Below are 17,278 nucleotides of genomic sequence, written 5' to 3' on the forward strand. Positions count from 1 at the left end.
TGTCTTCACAATGTCAAAACTTGTAATTATCAATGATCACTGATCACCTGCTATGGTGCTAAGGGAAGTAGGTACTGTGAAAATTATGATACGTTTTGCCTGCATGTATCTGTAATTGGTAGAAACATGATTTTAATTTCCCAAGTTGTGGAACTCATGCCATGCCTTTCAGAAGGTGTTTCACAATATATCTATGCCAAAGCATTAGGAAACTAATAGTCATCACAAGAATACAATTGAATTGTGAGCAACATAAGCAACATGACTTACCTGTGCTGTAGCTTCCCCTCAGCTAAGCACTTGGATCTTTGGAAGAACAGCACAAGAAACATCAGTATTTAACTACAAAATTTTCTAGGACAGAAGTGAGCTAAAATAACGTGGAAAAGCAGCCTAGTCCTGGTTAGTCCTAGGTTGTCTGATAATAAATATGATTAACGATAAGAGTTCTAGAACGTCCCAAAAACAGATTATTACAGAAAAGAGATTCTTTTATTTCTTTCCATTGAGCTAGGAGATAGGGTTATTTTCATTGTGTGAGAAGAGCTAATCCCTCTGCTTTCTAAGACTACAGAATGCCTCTGTTTGCTTTTGGTCTTCTTTTCTGGCCCAGTAACATTTCCAAAAGAAAGAGAAAACTATCTCTGAACTGAAAAGCTAAGAAAAGAACCAAGGTCTCTTGGAAAATGATTCCCCTTGAAATGAATCAGTCAGCAGCAGCAGCAACCAAGAGGTTTGTCTCTCTTCCCTTCTACCATATACTATGCACCTGCTCCAGCATTCAGCTGATCTTTACATGCCACACATCTTGAATTAGTGCCTTCTTCATGAGAGAGGTAGATGCTGAGGCTCCACCACAGACAGCATTCAGTCAAACTCAAGAGCAGCAGAAAAACATTTCATAACATCCTCCAAGACAAGAACTCTTCTATAGCTGAGCTGCTGAGCAGCTGGCTTGTTATATGCATCTTCTTCCTACCTTCCTATGCCCAGGAGTATTGCAAGCTACTGAAGTAGCAGACTAATACAATATTCATGTTCTCTTTTAAGAGTTCCTGCTTAGTGATGAGTGTTTTTGTCAGCTCATGAAGTTGTTAAGTAAACATTGTACAAGGTCCCAGCCATTCCTTCAATTAGTCCAAGACTGCAAGGCAATAGCAGATTTAAATATATTGATATTAAACTGTGATAGTGGTTTCAGTGGTGCTAATCTGAAAGAGTTGGTCTGTGCTGTTTAAAGCCTCTATACTGGTCATCATTTGTGGATATAGCATATGGTGTCAGATTAATATATAATGAGCTAGAAAAAAAAAGCATAAAAAGAGTTTACAAGACAAAACTAAAAATGACTTAAACCATGAGATCAGCAAAGTCCAAAGTATCTTAAAAAGCATTTTCAATTTTTATATCTGTTCTCATGTTTATTTTTCACTGATGTTGAACAGAGTTTATTTTAAGACCACTCATCTTCAACACACATTTGAAGTACAGTATGCTTCAGCAAAAAAAAAAAAAAAAAAAACCATACAAATCCTTTAACTCCTTATCCATTATATAAAAACAAGAAACACTGAACAAGACAAAAGATGTAGCCTCTTCTCTCTTAGAAAAATGTTCTGAAATCTTTAATTACTATACAGACTGCAACTACGATTGAGCAAAGCCTCAATTTACTATCTCCTCTGAAAAGTTTGTAGTTGTCATTGCCCATGTCGCTGTTCCATGACTGAATACATAACTGAAAATGCAGTTGGCAACTATCCCATTGGCATTATCTAAGTTATTTTAAAGGAGCATAAATGATTACATGTAAACTTTAGAATTGTAAAGAAATAACCAGATTAAAACTTGTCACCATCTCATGAGTCATTTATATGTCATGAGCATCCTACAAAGGTGTGCAGCAGAAAATTCTGCAGGATCAGCAGGATCCTATTTCTATGCTTTTCACAGTGAAGTCCCGCTAAAATGTTAGGATCTCTACGTACAGTAGGCTGCAGAGAACAGGCAGGCAGAAAACAGAGTTAGAAGAGATTTAAGGCTGAAATAGAATTACACACCTGCTGTCAGCCATTTCTGCTTACTATATGTCAAGCTGTCAAAGCCAACGTGGTAGCAAGATGGTTTGAGAAAAAGGAGTTGCAAAAGAAATTCAAAAAAGAAAATTAAAAAAACAAAGAAAAAGGTGAGGACACACACAAACTTGGATTTAAAACTAGAAGGCTGATAATGCTGGTCATGACCTTCTCAGCAAACACTTTTAAATGTTTTAAACACTCTGCAAGACATGTCAGAATGGAATTTTGGTGTTTATATTATTACGCCCAGAGGATAGGATATTGCTGGAAAGTGTAAGATCCAGCTTTGAATTTCCTCTCTGTCTGATTTAAATCATTAGCACAAAGTGAGATCTTCTATTTGAGGACAGCACTTTAGTCATCAGGCTGTCAGAAACTGAGAGGTGAGTCTGTTTCAGCGAGGCTTGTGGAAAACTCGCTTTGACCTGAGCCCTCAAGTCCCCTGGTGAGACAGAGACTGAAGTGATTACCATACTCCTACGAGCTTTGGGAGATCTTGATGCGAGTTTCTTCTCCAAGTCAGAGTAAGAATCTAAAAACATCTGCTACCTTCCAGGAGAAACATCCTAACACACCTGTATAGCATATTGGAGTGCAGAGGCCTCGCTCCAATTCTTCACGAGAAGAGCTGAGGATAAACAGCTCAGAAACAAACCTGAGACACAGGAAAAGCTAAGAGACTCCATGTGGTCTCTACTCAGCTTGCTTGCGTCTGAAGCTCCCAGTTTATGATACTGTGACTGCAACTGTCCCTGAGAGACAAGATACTTGGATGGAAAAAGCTGCAACACCTAATCTCTTTCTGAGGCTAGCTACATATCTTGACCAAGATCTGCAGATAAAAGTTGGGGACAACAGAGTGATGCAATTTTAATGCCTTTTGTGGCACTGACAGGCAGCCAACCGATAATAAATTAAGCCCGCCAAAAAGGTGATGTTCTTTCTGAGAACAATATGAGTAATGATACTAGAACACTTAACTAGCAGGGCTTCTATCATTTAGTTTTGTAATACAGTCAGTGAAAATCGTTTCTCACACTGACTGATTCCTAAAGAAAAACATGTGCATCTTCACACATGAAAATCAGACTACAAAATCTGTCTCTGAACAAGAAACTCAGAGAATTTAGCTCTCCCTGCAGAATGAAGTGCAATGGGACAACTCTCGGAAAATATTCCTAAGTAAGCACAAAGAAGTATGACTCGGTAAAATTAAAAAGCCTGGAAGTTGCTCCAAAGTAACTGAAGTCAATGATTTTACAGGCTGTAAACACCAGGAGTGGTAGTGATCATTAGCAGAACTGGGTCCAAACACATTTGTAATGGTCTCGGATGAAAAAACAGAATAAACAAACAAACCACCTCCCCACCCCCCAAAAACAGCTTATTTCCAGATAGACTGGTAATTTAAACCTGGAAGTTTTGTTCAATTTCATGCTTACCTGACTATAAAGTGTCAAAAATGCATCCGTTTCTAAATTTTCCAGGAGGTCTTCAAGCACCATGTAATTCGCTTGCTCTTCTCTCAAGCTGAAGTGAAAGAAAGAACACTGACACTGATATCTTCCCAGGCACAGTGACTGTATTGTAGGGAACAACTGAAGTCTGAAAGTCATCTATTCAGAAAGCACATCTTCCTGTCAGCCAGGTTGGTTGAGATGGTGTACCTTCTAAAATAAGCCAACCTTTCCTCTTCCTTTCTCCCCTGAACCACATACTGTTTCAGTCTTAAGGAACTCCAAAGCAAAATTGGAGCAAAATCTGACTAGCTCTTATCCACAACACAAATCTGAAACCTCCCCAAAACATTTGACCTGTTCCCCCTACTTTAAGTGTCATCACTATACTTTTTGGCAAATTGTGGACTCTTTTTGTTGCTGGAAAACTAGCAACCAGTAAGCTTCCTCACTACTGGTGATTTTTCCTTTCTGGACCAAACCACGAGGCCACCTTTATGCCATTTGGGACAAATACAAGATTTGTTTTTCCATTATGTTTTCAGGGACCCAGCTAAACAGTGAAGACCAGTTGTGGTTCTTTAAAGGCATCACTGATAGTTCTATATACAATAGTATCCCCAGGCTAATAACCTATCTGCTCTTCTAGTGACTATTACACTCCTACAACAGAAAAGAGTCATTAATATATATCCAGCAGACCACCGCCCTTTCATTGTTAAAACAGACCCATGAGCATAATGAACCCACTCAAAGCTTATCAAAGTCATTTTTAATAAATGAACTGGTTCAAGTGAAACACTTGCTGTAACAGAAAGCACCCTCTCTGGGTCTTACATGAAGTGTGGTGGGTGTCTCATACTGTGCAATGCACACATAAATGTAATTTCTAACTCATATGAATGTAATGTGATATTCTGTAATTTTGCAAACCTTCACCTATTTTTTCTGCGTAATCTTTATGTCAGAATAAACATTTCTACATCAAAAAATCTTCCAAGGCACACAGCTTTTTGGTGTTTTTTTTTCCCACTGATATTTTTACATAAAAACTGTCAAGGAAAAGTGAAATTGAGCCTACCTCTGACGAACAGTTTATTCATCCCATCAAAAATGATCATATGACAGGGAATTCAGTCTGCACAATAAAATATGTGCACAGCAGAGATGGAAAGTCAATTTAAATTGTCTCAGTTACTTCCTCTAACCCCAACAGAGCAGCTTTCAGTGAAGTCTCTGCCTACCTTCTTGGGAGATGAGGGAACAGGATTCAACTTTGTTGTCCCCCTTGTTGGTAAGGAGTATTGTTATTTTTCCACTGGCCCACTTAAGAAACACTGATTGCCATGTAGCACATCACAATTTACATTTTAAAATGTTATTATTATTTCATGGTTCTTATTTCAATATGACTAAGTGTTCTCAATTATCATCTGGGCCACACTGCAGAAAGGCACCATTCAAACATAGGTGTAGATTTCCTCCCCAACACAGCAGAACATTTAGCCTGCTCTTTCTCTGTCTATATAGTCCTTATGGTCTATAAGAACTGCAGTGACTTGGCAATACCTGAGACCAAGATACTTACCTTTGCTGGTGCAGGTTTATAAATTGTCTACATTTATTCATGGCTTGTCTTAGCAGAACTGTCACCTGTCTGTCTGCATTAGTTTCCACAGCTTCACTTGAAAGTCCTAATCTGTCTGGAGCCCATCTCCGCCTACTCATTAGATGCTGCTGCTGCTGAGCTGACTCCTTGTGCAACATCTCATACTCCAGCTTCCTGTCAACTTCTTCAATCTCCTAGAGTTTGAAAACACAAAATGATAAAAAAAGTCATAATTCATCTTGAAAGAACGAATTTCATTTGGAGTGAAGAAAAAGATGATATCAGAGTTTGTGATATTGGTTTATTCATTTTGCATTCTACCCAGCTACTTGCAGTCATTACACTTTCCAATTCATTGTATGGCTTCAGTAAACATGTCTTGTATGCTATGAATATCAGAACAATGCCTAAAGATATGAGTCACTTTTCGCTGAGTTAAAGGCTGATGCTCTCTGAAGCCTTCCACTGTGGAGGGCATCTAGAAAGTACAACACCAGCGTGACTGAAAATCAAACAAAAGAATGACACCCTTAGAATGAATCTATAAGCTGCATAAAGCCATTGAATCACAGCATAAGAAATCTAGGCAGACTAAGTTTTACTTACACTGATTCAGTGGCTAATATCAAAGAAGTACCAAGTTAAAAGACAATAATTCACATTTAGTGCAATAAAAGTCGGGTTAAAATATAATGCCTTAAAAACCACAGGGTTAAAAAACAGAATCTTAAGTGTACTGCATCTCTCAGGACAAGGATCTCTCTTTGGTCAAGTAATCAAACTAAACATCAGGAGGAAGGGTATATTCCAGATTTCCAATGTGTTTTTTGTCTGGCCTCAAACATGTTGCTTATTACTTAAGTCTGTAGCTTATAGCTTGGAGAAAATACTGAATTTTATTGTCTTTCCTCCTCACTCCCCAATCTACTCTTTCAGACTACAAGTTCATTAGAGCATCATGTCTCTAAGTAAGTGTATACTCCCCAGTCAGCAAAACTCTAAGCTGCAGCTTAGATATATTCTCTGAACACCAAAAATAAATATTAACTTGCTGTCTGTATGAAGAGGAAGCAAATTCACATATAGTCAGACATGGGTTTGTTTCACTGACTGGCAAAACAACCACTGATGTACTCAGCATTAGAGGATACTCTGTAATCTGATGTATTTGTTTTAAAGCAACAGGTGCCCAAATTTGTCAGCTAGTGGGGCAAATAAGCACAAATAAAACACAGCAAGAGGCAAAGGCTTGATCATCAGGAAACAGTCCCTATAAACCAAACATAACACTTTAAATTACAATTAAAATACTTTTTTCCCAAAATGGGGCTCAACCAGGCCTTGCACATTGGGTAAAGAATCCAGTGCTGGCTATTCTACAGCTCTTGTCTGTCCCTCCCTCAGTTCTTCTTCTTCACAGCTGTTCAAGGAAAGAGAAGCTAAAAACAACCTCTTTGCAGAGGGTGGAGAAAAGCCTGGTCTTCTCTCTGGAACCTCTTACTCTTACTGCATAAGAGGCAGCAATATCAGATTAAATTATTTTTAATGCTCCGTCTACATAGAGTTTTCTCTTTTTGCTGCAATTATCTCCTACAGATTTAATACAACTTTAAACAAAACTGGAATTGTATAAACATACTAACAAACTGCCATTTTAAGAGAAGCTCTGTAGGGATGACAGCATTAAAATGTAACCAGGAGTTTTCACAGCAACAGCTGTCTAATGATGCCCTCTAGCAAAGAGGTTTTGCTTCTAAAAACCCATTTTGTTTGTTCTACTTCAGAGCTCTCCCAAGCCTCGCTTGGATGGTTGCAAATGGGAGAGGCATAAAAAAAATCCTTATGAATACAGAGCACTGAAGTATTAAAAAGGATTAGAAAACTGGCACATGCAAAGTATGCAATAAATATGATGAAGGAAAGAGGCCTTTCTGAAAGTTGTGCTATTTAAACTGTACGAGCATGCTCAGAGAGAGACAGAGAGGCTGTATATATAATCTTTTTAAGCTCAATGATTGAAGCACATCATGTGGTTATGGATTTTACTGTATGGATAGCACTATAACGTGAACAACTTTCTAACACATTCATGACAATTTACTAGTCACAACTCACAATCACTTCCCTATCCTCCTCTTCCTTGTGAACAACAAAATTTTAATATTAACTAGACACTGACCAATTGCTCTTTCTGACTGTAGATCTCTGGATGCTATTATAATAAAAATAATAATCATAATTCACAGTCTCCCCTCACTCTAATAGTACTTTCCTTCTCTTTATTTCTGTTACTTAGAGCACTAAGTTCACATAACAACAGGAATTAAAGGCCAAATAATCAGGAGTTCCAAACCAGCCCAGCTAAATCAAATCAAATAAGCTACTGTCACAGCTGCTGTCTCCTAATAGAAATTTTCCCTTTTCACAACTTCACTACTTACAGGATTGTGTGCTTCTAAAATCTGAATACATTCCAATTTTGACAGCGTTTTTGAAACAGTCAGTTGTTCGAAGAGCAAAGCCTGTACACTTATGATAGCACTATACAGCTCCAACATTTTGGATTTTTTAACAGTCTTTTGAAATTGTAAAGCAGCAATATACTCTCCAAGTTTATTCTCTAGATCACGCAGCTGACTCTCTTTCTCAAGCAGCAACTCATACTTAACCTAAAAAACAATGAAATACAAAAGATAACAAGATTAACAGAAAGCCTTATATACACACTCATGATTTTACTACTCTGTAATTAACAAACTGGATTAAGAAAGCAGAGAAATCAATGCTGTCATCTTATAATGAAATACATTATTTTAAAAAGAGATTATATGTGACTTCTTCCACATACGTTTTTAATAATAAATTCCAAGCTTCTACTTAAATGATCACAAAATACTACACTAAGGTAGTATAGTAAGATATTTCAATAGGATCCGGCTTTATTTTAGGGTAGCCATAACTTTAATATTAAAGCCTACTCTAAAATAAAGGATCTAAAATAACTTTCTAAGTTTCTAATAACTTCATTTTCAGAAGTAAAAATTAAGAATATAAATAAATATGTTTACCTATATGATTGGTTAAAGGGTAGGACAAAAGGCATCCTTCTGTTTAGCAAAGAATGATACAAAATTTAAGGTAAAGACTATATTTAGCTTCAAATCAGAAAGTGTCAAATGATATCAAGATGAGATTCAACCTATTATTCTTTAAGCAAATAACAAAAAACCTTTCTTACATAAAACAAAGTTAAACTGTTAATCAGAGTCCTCCGGTAATGGATTTCAAACAGGATTAAAACTGGATTAAATTGATTTCCAACAGGATTAAACCAAAATGGTTTAACTCAATAACTATGTTGCTTCCACACATCTGAGAGGACCTATAAAGAAGTTATGTGAACATGAAAGGCAAACAATATTTGTCTGTGTGTTCCTTATGAGCATTTTTTTTTAAACAAAATTCAGATGTCCTAGCCATACACAGATCTCCTTTGGTAACACCACTCGAGCGCATCACATTTCCCCCACGACACCCTACGTGGAGGGTCGCAGCGTTCAGAAGCACAAACCAGTGACTGACAGCCTGATTGACAAGCTCTCCCCAGCATGCACTGCCATTCACAGGCACTGGCGCTCCGACCGGAGCTGCTTTCCTGCAGGACACCACGGATGGTGGTTAGATGCAGTTCCCCTCTCACCCATCCTTAGATGCTTCCACCTGAGCTTGTCACTCTGAGTCCTCTTTAGAGAAGGGGGAAAAGGTACTTCTAGGCACATTTCATACCCTAAAAATATCTATTTGTTTCTACTGATGTGGCTATCTAGGTTAGACGTTGATGCACACTGCATCAACTACACTGCACACCTGCATTTGATTAGCTGAAACCTGAATGACAGTAAATAATTATCATCTTGATTTTAGTCCCCCTTTTTGTGTTTCAGAGGGAGAGAGCACTCGTACTCCATTACCTGATGTTTATAGCAATCACTACACTATGTATTGCATTTTGAATAAGCACAGAAATACGCCATCTATGACATTACTGGATATTGGAGCATGTTTTTTTCTCATTCCATCTGTAAACGATGTTCTCGTCTTGAGAAATGTTATTTGATAGGTTTCCAGTCACACAAAAAATAATTTTTCAGAAATCAGTATTTTCCAAGATACTAATTATTTTATCAGAAATGCCCAAACAACTACTGCCTGTGCCAGAATGCAAGAATTGTGGCCATCAGCGGAGGAAACTCAAAAAACTTTTAAAGATGTTTCAGTTCATCTTACTATCACCATAATACCCGCAAGCAGCTCGTGCTTCTCCTCCTCACACTTCCATGCTGTGAAACTGCCCCTCAAAACTGTCAAATACAACACAAGAGTAAGAAATCTTCCTACAGACACAAAGTAGAGGCAAGACTCACTTTCTAGATATTGTTACTGAATCTCCATCTTCAATGATGGATATCATCTCTTAATGTTACTGTTATGCAGAGAGTATAGAGTATGCAGGGATGCGACGAGGAAGGCTAAGGCCCGTTTGGAATTAAATCTGGCTAGAGATGTCAAGGACAACAAGAAGGGCTTCTTCAAATACATCAGTAGCAAGAGGAAGACTAGGGAAAATGTGGGGCCTTTGCTGAATGGGGTGGGTGCCCTGGTGACGAAGGATGCAGAGAAGGCAGAGTTACTGAATGCTGCCTTTGCTTCAGTCTTTACTGCTCAGGCCAGCCCTCAGGAACCCCAGACCCTGGAGACAAGAGAGAAAGTCTGGAGAAAGGAAGACTTTCCCTTGGTCGAGGAGGATCGGGTTAGAGATCATTCAAGCAGACTTGACACCCACAAATCCATGGGCCCTGATGGGATGCACCCACGAGTGCTGAGGGAGCCGGCGGATGTCATTGCTAAGCCACTCTCCATCATCTTTGAAAGGTCATGGAGAACAGGAGAGGTGCCCGAGGACTGGAAGAAAGCCAATGTCACCGCAGTCTTCAAAAAGGGCAAGAAGGAGGACCCAGGGAACTACAGGCCAGTCAGCCTCACCTCCATCCCTGGAAAGGTGATGGAGCAGCTCATCCTGGAGGCCATCTCCAAGCATGTGGAGGACAAGAAGGTGATCAGGAGTAGTCAGCATGGCTTCACCAAGGGGAAATCATGCCTAACCAATCTGATAGCTGTCTATGATGGAATGACTAGCTGGGTAGATGAGGGGAGGGAGAGCAGTGGATGTTGTCTACCTTGACTTCAGCAAGGCTTTTGACACTGTCTCCCATAACATCCTCATAGACAAGCTCAAGAAGTGTGGGCTAGATGAGTGGACTGTGAGGTGGATTGAGAACTGGCTGAATGGCAGAGCTCAGAGAGTTGTGATCAGCGGTGCAGAGTCTAGTTGGAGGCCTGTAGCTAGCGGTGTCCCCCAGGGGTCAGTCCTGGGTCCAGTCTTGTTCAACTTCTTCATCAATGACCTGGATGAAGGGACAGAGTGCACCCTCAGCAAGTTTGCTGACAATACAGAACTGGGAGGAGTGGCCGATACACCAGAGGGCTGTGCTGCCATTCAGAGAGACCTGGACAGGCTGGAGAGGTGGGCAGAGAGGAACCTCATGAAGTTCAACAAAGGCAAGTGCAGGGTCCTGCACCTGGGGAGGAATAACCCCACGCACCAGTACAGGTTGGGGGTTGACCTGCTGGAAAGCAGCTCTGCCGAGAAGGACCTGGGAGCGCTGGTGGACACCAAGTTAAGCATGAGGCAGCAATGTGCCCTTGTGGCCAAGAAGGCCAATGGTATCCTGGGGTGCATCAGGAAGAGTGTTGCCAGCAGGTCGAGGGAGGTGATCCTCCCCCTCTACTCAGCCCTGCTGAGGCCACATCTGGAGTACTGTGTCCAGGTCTGGGCTCCCCAGTACAAGAGGGATGTGGCACTACTGGAGCAAGTCCAGCGAAGGGCTACAAAGATGATTAGGGGACTGGAGCATCTCTCTTATGAGGAAAGACTGAGAGAGCTGGGCCTGTTTAGCCTGGAGAAGAGAAGGCTGAGAGGAGATCTTATCAACGTGTACAAGTATCTGAAGGGAGGGTGTCAAGAGGATGGGACCAGACTCTTTTCAGTGGTGCCCAGCGACAGGACGCGAGGCAACGGGCACAAACTGAAACACAGACAATTCCATCTGAACATGAGGAAAAACTTCTTCTCTGTGAGGGTGACAGGGCACTGGAACAGGTTGCCCAGAGAGGTTGTGGAGTCTCCTTCTCTGGAGATATTCAAAACCCACCTGGACGCAATCCTGTGCAACATGCTCTAGGTGACCCTGCTTGAGCAGGGGGGTTGGACTAGATGATCTCCAGAGGTCCCTTCCAACCTCAACCATTCTGTGATTCTGTGATTCTAAAGAACTGATCTTGAATAATAAGTAGGTGTATGACTTACTTATTAAATAGTAAGCATACGGCTTATCAGTAAAAATATGGGATATTTGAGTTAGGAGGGGAATCCAGCTCACAGATCAGACTGGAAATATGGTATCCAAAATGCTAAAAACTAAGCTGTTGTTTTGGAACACTGGAAGCAGAGAACCCCAGTGAGAAGGAAGGAGACGGCCAGAATTTGGATTTTATGGAAAAAGAGCTGAGCTGCCTCTCAGTATTTGTTTGAAAAAAGTAGATGACTTGTACCTTGGACTACATCCGGAAGTATCTATTGCTTGCTTCTATGTTCTAGCTCGCAGTGAAAAAGATTTGATAATAATACTAAAATATACACCTCTTTAACATTCTTTGCAGGAAAGTGAGAAACCTGTTAAGATGAACTTGAGGCCTTTTGTTCTCTGTGCAATGCTTTTCACTGAAATACTAATAACTTTAGCATTCCCCTTCTAACCTCACAATCCAACGGTTCATGAGCATTTAGCAGCATACACTGTACCCTAGCAGCACTGATAGGAAACCAAATAAAGATAAAAACTTCTGTATAGCATTCTGCAAATCACAACTTTGATTTTGATTATATAAGCAGCCATTTCCACCTTGACTTAGGCTTTTTCTTTCCTTCTTTTTTAATCTTGTCAAAGCAAACTTATTTTAAAAATCCAAAATGTTATTTCAAGTTATTCTTATAAATCAATGACATAAGACAAAGGCCTGGAGTTAAGACTATTCCTCACCTCTGTGCCAAGGCAAATATTTAAAAGTCTTCCTTAAAAAGCTAGTGCATCTTCTTAAATGAGACTCAAGTTTTATTTTGAAAGGCATGTTGAATTAATTAGTATTCTACTAGTCTTGGTTACACTCTTGCTGTGACACAGGACGAGGTTCTCAAAAGCGATTAGCAATTTTCAGAGTTATGTTATCTGACTACCCAATTTTTTAAGGTCTCAGTTCTCAAATTTCCATGGACTCGCTCTCAGCCCTGTTTTCAGAGGTGAAATTTTTTGTCTTAGGCGATTCTTAAAGAGAGAATGGAGTGGAAGTGAGTCCCTCACTAGTAAAATAGATAGGGTAACAAATACCAGAAGAAAGAGCTTCTAAAGCGAGGCAAGTAATTTACATCAGACTGTCAGACAGCCACCTGGATTTTTCTAACAACTAGTCTCTACTAAGGTGTGCAGGGAGCTGCAAAACTACAGCAGACATCACTTTAAGAGGCAACTCATGTTCAAAAAGGTATCAGGCTGGACACCTAATGCTACCTTTCAAAATTCTGGCAATGTGGAGCTTTGAGTTTACTTAAAACCAGGAAAATGAAGATGATAGAGAAGATGAGAATAAGTGAATTTTCATCACAAGAGACTGAATGATTTATATTATGATTTACATTACAATAGCATCAAGTGGTACTATTCAAGGATTAAGGGAAAAAAGTTCAAAAGCACCTATCTGACTAAAAGGACATAGCTCCATTTTCAAAAGGACTAAAGCTCTAGAATCTTTATCCCTATAACATTCTCTATTCAACATATTAGGGCAGCTTCTCAGTTAATATGAATTATCACAGCTCCACTAGCTTGAATGAGTTATGACAACATACATAAATTTTGGATTTGTCTCTCTCTTTTCTTCCAGCTTTTATTTACATGCATAGGATACTGCCTGCCAGAATACATATATTTTTACACTATCTTATAAAGGGGAAAAATATGCTTGAAGCATGATTTGTTTTGTAGGATGCAAAATCAGCAAATAACATTCAAATGCTGCTTTGGTGGTTAAGAACAGGATGTACTATAAACCTTTAAAGATGCAGATAAAACAATATACAGAAATGTTATGACAGATGTGTGCACACAACTGAATTTAAAGTTTGCCTCTTTCTTTACAGGAGGCTTAGTTTCAGACACAAGGATTTTGAATGAATTATACATATATGAATTCTGGGGATGGATGAATGAATAATGAATAGATGAATGAGCAAACGAGTGATCACCTTCAGTAGAAGTTTGAACCCATTAAGATGAATAATGAATAAGGATGCAAATGGATTTTGACAACTCATGTTCACTATAAGGAGACACAAAAATGTATACTTTAATTGCAGCTCAATTCAAAGGCAAAGGAGATGACATCAGTGGCAAAACACTTATACTTTCTTTGTCAAACACTTCAAACATCAGGTAGTTTTAAACTGTATGTCCAGCATATTCCATGAATCATAAGATTTATGGTCCAAACTGCAAAACTAGATACTATTTGCATATTACTAAGCACAAAGCCATATTTTAAGCATGTTCAAATACATGGGAATGACATTCAGCCTTATCATTCAGTATCTATTCAACATTATACAGCAAATTAACTGCCCTTAACCAAAGAAAATGTTGCTTTACTCAGACTGGTACCACTATTCATTACCACAGACTTTCCTCTGAGTTTCCTTCTGCCTCTTATCAGCTCCCAAATCAAAGTTCTACAGAGATACGTTTGTGAAAAAACAAAACTTGCAGGTTGTCCTGACTTCAGTATGACATAAAGGCTGATATCAGTAGAAGCTGGATCAAATACTTATTATAAACTAAATTATAAATGAGTTATAGACTAAATATTCACTGGCCACTCTTGAAGCCTTCTATCATTCCAAACAGAAGACCAAAATGCTGTTTGACATCGTATTATATAGTATAACATTACTGTAGTATCAAACTGCTTTGCTGATGACATATCAACTCTCATAGGTCCGATCTTTTGCTGCTGATTCCACCTGAAGCATCCAAATTAAATAATAAATTTCAATTTTGTAAATACACTATGATTAGTCGATTGCTTGAGAGCATTAACTTCCAAATTCCTTATTTAGTTCATACTGTCCATCTATGAGTGCTGTTTCAGTTCTAAATATCACAAATAAAGGAAATGATCTGAAAAGGTACTTGATTATCTACAACTTCAAAGACATTTCTCATGCAAGGCTATTATTACTGTTTCTCATTCTAGCCCAGCGGGGTCAAGAGACTAAAGAATGTCAATATTTTGACTACTGTTTTTCTTCTGAGATAAGTAACTGCTGCTTCAGAAAGGAAGTGCACAGATCAGCTCAAAACAGCTAAGAAACACAGAGTAGATACAGTCTACTTTGAAGGATCTTCCTGGTGAGATGATACTCTCAGCGCTCTCAGACTATGCTCGAAACCTCTTTCTGTGGCCCCCCAGCTCACTACATCCTTTCCATGAGTATTTATTTTCTGTTATGTCTGTTTTATAGCATAGTAAAACACCACATCCCAGTGCTGCTTTTATAAACGTTAGCCAGTTAACCATTTCAGAGCCATTCAGTAGTGAGTATGAGGTAACAGGTTGCAAAAGGCAAGAGAAGGAAACTTTACTTCCATGATCAACATAATGTTTATTGCAATACTTCTGGTGTCCTAACAATAATGTGAAAACCAATGATTTTCCTTAGCAAGAGTTTAGTTTCTTACTGGGGAAAGCCCAAAGCATTTGGCTTTTCATAACCAATATGCAGCCATACAACTAAAATAGAAAGGAATATTTAAAAGACCTCCACAGTGTGCCAGGTATGTATATAAAATGGAATAAAATGTGGCCTAGAGGAGCTAACTTCCCAATTTTAAAACAAGATTCTAACACAACTCTAAGTCAAGATTCATACTGAAAAAATATTCAGTATTTTTTATAACGCAAGAGCTGAGCCACACCCAGTGGTACTCCCAAGTACAAAAGGTGTAAACTTTGGAGGTCATGGCATTAGGTGTTGAAGCCAAAAGTATAAATGGCTCCAGAAAAAGGGTTAAAGGCATTCCTGGACAAGATTTATTGAACTGGTAGAGAGTGGCAGAATACACTTGCCCACTGGTGGCATTCTCACCTAGGCATCTGCTTTCACTTTCAGAGACTGCAGGGTGGATTAGAGGAACCTTTGCTTTAACAATCTGCAATGTTAATCTCACATTAAAGTAATAAAAAATAAAAGCATGTCAACCCAGTATTTTTCATTCCTCAGGATACATCAGGAACACAGGAAAAATATTAAACAAACTATTTTTTTTGTCCAAAAACATTCAAGTACTAAATTTGATGCCGCAGTCATTTGGGAATCTATTTTTTCAATCTGCCAATAACACTTGTAATTAAACTGTAAAATTTAAAACAAAGCCAAAACTATCAAATTTTAAATAGAACTTCTTGACAAATGCAGGCAAGGGTACAGAGAGTTGTATAATACCACTCCATCTCTTGACTTCTGTATATGGATCTTATTCACATTGATAGGAAACTGTCATTTTTTAATTATTAAAAATATAGGTTCTGACCTCAGTACAGAAAAAAAATTGCATTTACCTTATTCAGAATTTCTTCTTTCACTGAGTTTTCGTAAATGAAAATTTTTTCCTCTAAAGATTTCTTCAGAATATCTATCTTATTTCTATTCTTGGATCCTTCTTTTTTCATTTTGGAATGTTGCTGTAAGAAGATAAGCACAACATTTAGTATTCATAAATGGTAGATGGAGGTGCTAACATTAATATTATTACTTACTATTGTTTGTGGGCAGATCCACCAACTAATGAAATACTTGGAAAAGATGACTTTTACCAAGAAAATATTCTCTGAGATGAATGTACTAGCCATTCATTCAGAAGACTGCTTTCAGACATTCAGACAAAGTTGGAAAAATTTTTGTAATTTCTTTCAAGTAGAATTATATATTCATCCTTTCCATAAAAACTGCTAGCACATAAATTTTATTTTAAACAAGCTTAGCAGTGATAATAAGCAAAGATTTTAACTGATACTTTGTCTCCTCAGCACGGTTTAAAATGAACAAAGAATATTAATTTAAGAACTACATTGTTTTCAAGACACAGTATAAGAATCACAAATGAACCATGATAGTATTAGGGGGCCGTTCCATGTAATCAAATTATTCTTGACCTTTATATTCTTTACAAGAATATCAACTAAGTATAATGTATTCTTGGGGAAATGATAACATCTGTTCAACTCTAAGGCTTTGCAAAGTCATTTTCCTTCTGAAGTACTTTAGAAATTACTAAGGTTTTGAACTAGGCTAATATACAGTACCACTAACCCAAGTTCATTTATACATTTAGAAAACATAACTGAACCAAACCAAAACACGTAAAAACCCTTCTCTTATGATGCTATCCCAACAATTCATAGATAAAACAATTTTATTCCTTCTGTTTAAGAACTGAAGGTAATTTATGAATCCACAGGTTCTACTCTTCACTGAAGAATTAAACACCCTTCACATAATTCTAAAAAAAAGCCAGAAAGGTGAATTTCTAGATTTGATAGACAGACAGACTTCCTGTTGGGAAAGTCTCTCTGAGCAAGTATGCCTGATCTTCTCTTTATTTAGGCTTTAAAAACAAATAAACAAACAAAAAAACCACCACTCTATATGCCTGGTTCTTTTGGAAAGAAGAATCATAAATCATGCCCAAATTATTGCCAAGAAGGGTCAGGTATTCAGGAATTTTGCTTTTCTAAACAGACAAGAGAGCGTAGGACATTCCCCCCAAAAAACATCCAAATATCTCCTTACTTGATAAAGTCCCACACGTAAATTATTTCAATTTAGTAATGTGCGTGGGTGATCAGAGAAATCTCAGTTTGGGATGGAAAGGATCAAACTTGTCCCTTAACACTGCACCAGTTAT

The 17,278-nt window shown here is 38.3% G+C and overlaps 1 protein-coding gene across 1 annotated transcript in view; it reads right to left on the minus strand.

The window, feature by feature from the left end:
• EVC2 (EvC ciliary complex subunit 2) overlaps positions 1 to 17,278 on the minus strand; it is a 78,415-nt gene that overhangs the window by 9,922 nt on the left and 51,215 nt on the right. Inside the window, exons 15-18 of the mRNA XM_067297254.1 lie at positions 15,933 to 16,055; positions 7,586 to 7,813; positions 5,124 to 5,338; positions 3,521 to 3,608 (exon numbers count right to left, since the gene is read on the minus strand). Of these exons, the coding sequence (XP_067153355.1) occupies positions 3,521 to 3,608; positions 5,124 to 5,338; positions 7,586 to 7,813; positions 15,933 to 16,055 (654 nt within the window). The remainder of the gene's footprint in view (positions 1 to 3,520; positions 3,609 to 5,123; positions 5,339 to 7,585; positions 7,814 to 15,932; positions 16,056 to 17,278) is intronic.

Source organism: Apteryx mantelli, chromosome 5 (assembly GCF_036417845.1).
Source record: "Apteryx mantelli isolate bAptMan1 chromosome 5, bAptMan1.hap1, whole genome shotgun sequence".
Classification (NCBI taxonomy): Eukaryota; Metazoa; Chordata; class Aves; order Apterygiformes; family Apterygidae; genus Apteryx; species Apteryx mantelli.